We start from the raw sequence: 8,728 nt of genomic DNA, 5'->3' as shown, positions 1-8,728 counted from the left end.
TGCTTTGAGAAAGACTGTTTTATTGAGCTTAATACAAATCAGTTTTTTAAACAGAAGCTGTTTGCTGGATTTCAGTTCATTTTCTAGTTTTCAAACACGATGAATCACATTCTTTTCTGTTTGCCACTTTGGGATACAGCAGCCTGCTGAATCCTGACACCTCTTTTAAGAGAATCTAAACCTAAGTGGTGGCTTCTCTCCTGAAAGGTGACTTTCAATGCCGTCTCTTCCCCCAGGTGGCCTGACCCGGGAAGGCAGCTTCAGGAGCTATCCAGACGTGTAGATGACCCAGGTAGGCTTAGGTGGCTGCTGAGGGGGACATCCAAGGCTGTGGCGAGTGGCTGAGCAGGGGACTAACCCTGGCCCCAACTGGTCCAGGCCCAAGTCTACTCTACCTAAAGAAGAATAGCGGAGATACACAAAACTCCCTTCCTTCTTTACAATCGTATTTTAGGGCAAAACTGAACATGTGTGCTTTTAATGGAGGAGGCTGATTATCAAGTGTCTATTTAGGAAGAATTCAGGAAGTTTCCATGAACTACCTCTGTTCTAGGTAAGTGTCATTTTAAAATGTAAGAAGTTTACAATGTTCCTCATAAGAAACAGTTCTGCTCTCTGTTGGGTCAACAACACCCGGGACCGTCGGGTCGCTTGGCACAAGCAGGGAGCTGCGATTGGGCTCACGCTTTGGCAGGATCATGTGGCCACTCTAATAGGGGCAGCCCCTCTGCACCAGGCACCAGCAGCCAGGAGATAGCTGGGGCAAGGGCACATGCCCAGCACAGTGGTCACTAGGAATAAAGGACTCATGCCAGTACCTGCAAATGCCAATGGCCATCTGACCTGCACTTGGTCTTCTTCGAGGAGCACCACTGCAAAACACTTGGAATCCATGAAACTAATTTTCTTTAATTATATGAAAGAATTTCTCCTTTAAAATTGCTTCAAAATATGAAAAAAAAAATCAGGCAACCACAACTTCCAAGAAATCGAGTTTAGGTCCCACACAAGCAAGCAAAGAAGCCAACCAGCAGGTAGAAAACGGGCGGATATTCCAGGGGACTTCAGAGGAACGCCAGGCCCACGGGTGTGCAGGAGGCAGGCCCAGAAACCTCACGCGTGCGGGGCAGCTGGCGTGTTCCGCTTCACCTGGAAAAGGGAGAGAGGAAGAATCATCTCGTAACCTGGGCTGACAAATCTTAGAAGTTAGTTCATTCTATTAGAGAAACCTGTGACCTAAAAGTGTGAGACTCTGAGTCCATCTGCCACTCAGTGGCATGGACACAGCGACACACAGGCCAGTTGCCACGGCGGCTCATCTAGGAGCGACTCCTGAAGGTCTAAGAACAGGAAGGTCAGGGACACGTAGGGACGACTGGCCAGTGCCTGAAGACCCCGAGCCCAGTGGGAGTGACCCTGCGCCACCTTCCTGCTGCACCTGGTCCACTGCGTCAGGAAATCCACCTCCAGGTGAAGGAGACCAGACCATTCACCTGTGACCTCCTGTCTGTCTGGACGTGTCAGAGGTGAACAAGGGATCCCAGGACAAGCTCTGAGCTGCGTGGACTTTTGTGACCGGAGGCGGGCTTGTCCTCATAGGAACTGGGCGCCAGCAAACACCCCACCAAGCTTTCGCCCTCCCACGCAGTGCGCGGATTTGCTGGAGGACAGTGGCCCCGGGCTCCATGAGGCAGACCACCTCCAGTCGGGCCCTATCAGGGACACTTGTGTGGAGGCTCTCTGGAGACTCCGTCCCAGCCAAACATGTCGGATGCCCAGGGCTTTGCGGCCTTCACCCCCTGCTCAGCCCGCCACAGCCAAGCAAGGTGGCTGCTGATCTGGAGGTGGCTCCCCAGGAAGGTGCAGGCCCTGGCCCACCAGACAATACTGTTCACTCCTCCAGGGGTGGCCACTCCCAGACCCTGAAATGGACGTGTGCTAGTCAGGGGTCCTCGACGGGCCACCCAGGGCAGCGGCCAGGCAGCACCCACTCCCAAGAGTGCTGGCGCTCAGTCTCGGGGAGGCGCCCTGCTCTTGTCTTTGGTCCTCCTCTCAGGACAAGGAGAAGCTGTTCCGTCTCATCTCTGGGCTGCAGGGAAGTACGCACTGGTCGGCCTTCAAGAGTGGGAACCTCAGAAGTGTCTGTTGACCTCACTTATTCAGTGTGGAGACTTCCAGGAAAACAATTTGATTCTGTTATTAAAGCAAGCACTGCCCTTGGACACATTACCCAAAGATGCCTGCCTTCCCAGAGTGTTCCTTGACCCCCCAAGAGTGCCTGCGTGTCACTATTATCCTCCTTGTAAACTGTTCCCTGTCACGATATGTAAGTGCCACCTCTCTATTCCTACCAAGTACGACGCTCTGCAGCCCAGGAGAGGACCCTGGCCTCTGGCCCTTCTGCATGCAGCCACAGGCAGCCCCCTCCAGGCTGACGGAGAGGAACCGGGTGCTGGCTCAGTCCAGAGCACAGAGTCTCATGAGAAAATGCCACCAGGGGTTATGACAGGGCTCTGTCCAGCGCCCAACAAGCACAGCCTTAAATGAGGTCCCCACCTGAGGGCCAGGCCTGCAGACGCAGGGTCTGTGAACTTGGATGGAAAACTGCTTCTCATTTTCATTAATCTCTAACTGAAACTTATCATTTCCCTCAGGATGAATTTAGGCCATGACCACAGTGATGTCCTCACAGAAACACCAGAGTCACAGGTGCTTTCAAACCACGTGACACTGCTAAGTTGTCTTAAAATGTTGTCTTCAGTCCTTACTGTCTGGATAGTAAAGTTACAGGCTCATTACTAGATCTTACATTATTGAATGATTAAAAAGCTTAATTACAACTGGGCACAGTGGGGCACACCTGTAATCCCAGCAGCTCAGGAGGCTGAGGCAGGAGGATGGCAAGTTCAAAGCCAGCCTCAGCAAGTTAGCAAGGCCCCAAGAAACTTAGTGAGACTGTGTCTCTAAATAAAATAGAAAAAAGGGCTGGGGATGTGGCTCAGTGGTTGAGTGCCCCCGAGTTCAATCCCTGGTACAAAAAAAAAAGCTTAATTCTATTCCATGCATTTACAAACATCTATAAATACGTTTCAATACAGTTGAATAGCTGGCTTTGTAATCCTAACGTTTGTGCATTTAAAGGTATTGTTCTGAGATGGGGTCACAGGCTTTCCGACCTGCTAAGGGGTCTGCACATGAGGAGGCTGAGACCTCCGTAAGGGCTGCAGCCCTGAGAAGGAGAAAGGGGTGCAAACACTTACTGAAGTGTAACGTTATAATATTCTTCAGGTGTCACTATTTTGGGTCCACCAAAGTAGTCGAGGACCCAGATATTGGTTATATTCAACTTAGCAAAGAACCAGTTGTGGCTGGAAGGCCAGGTTTTCATCTCTGGGTGTCGGATGAACAACGAGCGCTTGGCGAAGTCCACTTCTGTGTCGTTCACCTAAAGGACAGAAGTGAGATGAGGCTTCTTATTGCATGGGACACCATGTCCTCACTGCTGAGGGCGTGTGATCTAGCAACCTACCAACCCCAAGAGTCTGTTCAGCCACAAATCCTGATCGCACACTGAAGGACTCGAGAGCAAATGGGGGGAGCGTGAAGAACGCACAGGAACCCGCTTGGAGATGACGGGGCAGGGACATGGCGCGAGCCAGCGCTCACTGCTCAACAAACTTCCAGCCACCGCAGTGACTGGCACAAGGTACTGAAATAAGATGTTCCAGGAGCCAGAGCAGAGCCACCTGAGCACGCTCATCCTGTAACACTGTGTGTGACACACGCAGATGCGCGTACGCGAAGGCTCAGATCTTCAGCAGCAGGCTGGAAGCCCAGCGCATTCCAATGTCCTGCCCTCAAGGACACCCAGGACAGAGCCGCGCCCACGGAGAGCTTCCAAGCACAGATCAAACTCACCTGATACTCGCGACTGACAAGGTCGATCAACAACCCACTGGCACTGGACACCTGGCCTGATTGATCCCTTCGCCTGGCACCCTCCCAACTGTCCAAATGCACTTCTGGCCTCTTGCCAGGGACGCTGCTCTTGTTGGCCTACGTAATGTGCCCGAGCCATGTGGAACCGGCGGCAGGGGCCAGATGAAGGAGGCCTTGTACAGCTCAAAGCCAGGGAGAGGGCCCGGTGCCGCAGGCAGGGCTGCTTGGCAAGGGCTGCTTTCTCTAGGGCCTTTATGGTCACATCTGTTTGCCCTCAGAAAACGGTTCACCCTCCTCACAGTCTCACGGACACCTGTGGAACGTGCCGGATGAAAGGTTTCCGTTGCCATGGGATCACGTCCCACACTCTCCCTGCGCCTCTCAGCCACAGATCAACTGCTTTTGCCCTTGGAAGGCTCTTCTCTCACTGTTGGTGGATGTCACTCTCTGAGCCACCTGGGGTGCGGGCGATGGCTCACCTTGGTCACAGCTCCTGACAGTATAATGTGAGCACAGAGGGGGCTCTGGGGATCGAAGCCATTCTTCCTGCAGAAGTCAGTTTGTGCCAGAGACATGGTCAGCGTCGCCTGTGGATTCTCCTGCAGAGACAAAATGGAGACCCTCTCGTGAGAAATGCAGTTCCTGAAGAAGCAGTGAATTTCACAAGTTGCACACTAATGTCCCCAGGACTGGATCAGTGGGTCATTCTTCCATGAAAGGACAACTTGTAAAACACCACCTTCCTCTCAGGGAAACACACACTTGGACAGCAACCAATCCTGACCTCTGAAAAGGGGGGTCATATTTAAAATTAGTGACTCCATAAGAACTATTTTGATATACTTTTTTCTTGGACTTGGAATCCGTCCATATTCATCAGAGAAACTATAATTGCAGCACCACCCAGATTCAGGGCAGATGACAGCACTGGCTGAAATGTCTAAAGGGTTAAACTCTAAAGTGAGCTGAGCATAAAAACACCCCAGTTGCTCAACCAGCTAATTGCCTAATGTAAGCAAGAAAGTCGCTGAGTCACCCTGCTGAGTCAAGCTGGCTGCTGGCTGCTGGCTATCTCCTGGGGCAGAACAGAACCGGCACTGCACGTGACTTCAGGCTGGGAAGCTGCCCCTCCTGCTCCGGCAACAGCAGGGTTCCCAGACTCAGAGGCAAGCAGAAGTCCCTGCTCCTTACCCTCCCAACACCAGCCTCCCACGGGCAGGTGACTCAAAGCCACCCGGCACCCGGCACTCCAGACCGCCTGGCTCCTCAGCCCGTGGCTCTGGAGAATGCCCGCATTTCACAGGGTCTCATCAGAAACTCTGAGCTGGGACAGAGCTCTTTCAAGTCACTGAGCTAAAATGTGTGGTCTCCCAGTGATGAGGCAAGGAGACCCATGGGGAGGAGAGGAAGGGGCGGGGGAGACCTGAGCAACCCTTAGTGATGCACAACCGAGACACGGACAGGTCAGAGGAGAACTCATGGCCATGAGATGTCCAAGTTCAGGGTAAGGAGCCCTGTGACTTACTGAACCTCAGGACAGAAGTGGGGGGACACACTGACGTGGAGGCAAGGAAGGCTCCAGACCACAGGACCGGGAAAGTGGAGGCAGGCGGGGACGCCCAGCCTGGGAGAGCAGCCGGAGGGCAGGGGCCTGGCCGAGCTCATTCTGTAGGCCAGTGTCTGTAGGCCAGCCTTGGGCAGTGCTTCCCAAACCACCCTGACCAGCTGGTCCACCAGCTGATCCCAGGGAACTCCTGGCAGCAACAGGCCATGGGCGCTGGTCAGGGCTCTGGGCACAGGCCGCGCTGTGATAAGGTGAATCTGGTGGGCAGGGTGGACGGGGCAGATGACCCCAGAGCTAGATGTTCAGGGCTTCAGGCAGCAGGCGATAACAGTGGGATGGGGGGAGGGCAAGGACGGACACAGAGGAAGCAAAAGGAAAACTGGCGGGACTTTGGCACCAAGGGATTTGGGAGGGCAGTGAATTCCCAATGTCTCCACTGAGAAAATACCAATTCCATTAACAGAAATGCAGGACCGGGAAGCCGGTTTCCGGAGGAAGAGAACTGGCTTTAAACGTACAGAATTTTTGGTGTTATCATCTAGAGAAGTAAAAATGAACGGCAAGTATTAGAAATGGGGAACTCTGGAGAGGTCAGAAACACACAAATTTGGAAGTGAATCTTAGTAAGAGGAAGTGAAGCCACGAGAATCCCAAGACCATGAGAATAGAGGAGTAAGAAATGGACTTTGGGAGATACTTATTTTTAGGGAATCAAAGAAAAAAAACCAGGAGTGCCCAGAAACTAGAAGGTCATATTACAAGAGGAGAATGTCAGGAAGACAGGCCAGTCGTCTTGAGGTCTTGGTGCAGAGAATCAACCCCAGATCTCATTTCCAACTCGGGTCCTGCAGTCCAACTTGGTACCATTACCCCTAACACCAGCAGCACATTCCTATGATCATTTACTATCCGAGATGGCCACAAAGAAAAAGACCACAGGAGCATCCTGGTGGTGAGTAGAGCTGAACCACACCACCTGTCTCTGAGTTCCAAGGGACAGGCAATTTATACACGAGACCTGGCCCCACACCTGGGTCTTCTTGTTCCTCCCGAACGACTTCACTCACTCCATGAGGAGAAGCCCATCCTGGTGGTCAGGAGGGAAGACAGGGCAGAAACAAACTAGCTCACTGATGGAAGCCATAGGACAAATTCTGACATAGCCACATCTTTTCCCTGTTCTCACGGAAACCTGAAATCCTGGGTAGGTTTCTCAACATTGTTTTCCTACAAATACCTGGGCTGGAGTCCCACCTGATGGCCCTTAGCTGGTTAGTCCTTGGAGTCTGTTTCCTCCCCTCTGTCATGGGGATGATGCTACACACCCTGGTCAGCTCACAAATGTAAACACAACCATGTCCAGCTGTGGTGCTCAACCTCCCCCTTCCCATTAGAATATCAGCAGGGATTTGGGAGTGGGGGCGTATTATTTTAGAATAAAGTGCATTTTTAAGTCTCCCCAAGTCACTATGATTGGCAGCCAAACTGAGCCTCACTAGTGGAGTGAAACAGTCTGTCTTGAAGGAGTGGAGTGGGCTGGGAATGAGCAGGGGTGAGCTGGGTGTGTGTGCTCAGCTGAAGCAGCAGCTACTTCTGGTTTTGCTCAGAAAATGGAGGCCCCCCGGTGTCACCAGAGCTTCCAACTTTCCAAAGAAGATCGCAATTTAAACTTTAAAGTAAAACCTGAATTTAAAAAGATTGGTAACTAATCAAAATTTAAAACAAAACAGAACTCTGGGTGTGCTGAAGAAAATTGGTCTGTGGCCATATTCAGTTCATGGGTGCCAGTCTGAAGCCTTGGGTCCATCTGCCTTCAAACAACAGGCCACAGACTGTCAACCCATCTAAACCGCAAGTTCTGCATTTGCAAAACGGGGATAATAATACCTACTTCGAAGAGTTATTAGAGGAGACAAGGAAAAGAAAAGGAATGGGACAGGAAGGTGAGCTTCGTGCATGGCAGGCACCTAATTAAACATGTTTCCTTCACCTCCCCTTTGTGATGGCAAAACCAGCCCTGGTCATGAAATGATATTACAAAAACGTTACAGTAAGAAACCAATGCCTGGGGAAAGGGTCAGTTCCCTCCCCTCTCTCAGCCTTTCTCCAAGAAGCCTAGCTAACCATGGTCCCTACCTTTTGGATTGTAAAAAACTGCCCTAAGAGGGGCTGGGGTTGTGGCTCAGTGATAGAGTCCTTGCCTAGCATGTGTGAGGCACTGGGTTGGATCCTCAGCACCACATAAATATAGATCAATAAAATAAAGGTATTGTGCCCTCTACAACTAAAAGTATTTATTAAAAAAAAAAAAAAAAAAAAAACCCTGTCCTAAGAGTCTGACTACCCCCTCTTGATAGGTAAACATCCCTAGGCCAGGCTTTCAAGGCTGGAGATTTAACAGTTTCTTCTTATCTGTTTTTGTAAGCATGCTTTATGTTAGAACCCCTTTAACCACAAAGATTAAGATTTTTTTTTTTAAGAGAAAAAAAGCTCCAATGGCAGGATAGGTCTAAGATGATGCCACATAACCTACAAATGTTTGTGAGAAACTGTGGATCAGGGCTCGGAATTTGGAGCTTGTATTCTTCTGGGCCCACCTGAGTAACATAAAGGTGGATAATATACTTTTCCAGTTAACCTGAAATCTGAGATCTTTGTCAAAAGGACCAAATCAGGCTCCCTTCCTGGGTTTGGTGGCTCTGAGCCTACCCACGGGCAGCAGAGGTCCGCCACAGCTCTAGGCTCTGCGCCGCTCTAGAAGGTGGGAAAAGGGTGAGGCCACTGTGCGCACTGGAGGCCAAAGCTTGCCATGATCACTGTGCCTGTGCGCGACCTTGTGCGCTGGCTTCCTACAGCGGCAGGGAAAGCCTGCATTCAGGGGGAGGACCCTGATGTCATCTGCAAAATGCTCATCGACCTAAAGAACTCTGCATCCTTAAGACCTTTAAGTCGGGGCTCAATTAATGGAGACGCCAAGCGGACTCCTGAAACTCAGGGGTGCGCCGTCCTCCGGGTCCCGGCAAAGAATCCCCCCATGGCTTCGCCCGAGCGCCGGCTCCCAGGATGCCGCCATCCCGCCGGCCACCGGGGGCAGGAGAGGCGGGGGCTGCTCCCGGCCGCCCGCCCGCTCACCTGCAGGTTGCTGGCGGAGAGCTGCAGCGGGCTCAGGTACAAGTAGGGCACGCCGCTGCCCGCGCCCGGGGGCCCGTCGCTGAGCGAGAGCAC

The 8,728-nt window shown here is 51.9% G+C and overlaps 1 protein-coding gene across 1 annotated transcript; it reads right to left on the bottom strand.

Moving 5' to 3' along the window:
* Creg1 (cellular repressor of E1A stimulated genes 1) lies at positions 1 to 8,722 on the bottom strand. The gene is made up of 4 exons (XM_015491887.2): positions 8,636 to 8,722; positions 4,419 to 4,538; positions 3,261 to 3,445; positions 1 to 1,149 (listed from the first exon to the last, which is right to left on the bottom strand). Exons 2-4 carry the CDS (start codon positions 4,512 to 4,514, stop codon positions 1,146 to 1,148), a joined length of 285 nt encoding a protein of 94 aa, XP_015347373.1. The 5' UTR covers positions 4,515 to 4,538; positions 8,636 to 8,722; the 3' UTR covers positions 1 to 1,145.
* Between the last annotated feature and the right edge of the window lie 6 nt (positions 8,723 to 8,728).

Source organism: Marmota marmota, unplaced genomic scaffold (assembly GCF_001458135.2).
Source record: "Marmota marmota marmota unplaced genomic scaffold, marMar, whole genome shotgun sequence".
Lineage (NCBI taxonomy): Eukaryota > Metazoa > Chordata > Mammalia > Rodentia > Sciuridae > Marmota > Marmota marmota.
The sequence above is the reverse complement of the archived record's forward strand: the minus strand, read 5'-3'. Positions and strand labels throughout refer to the sequence as shown.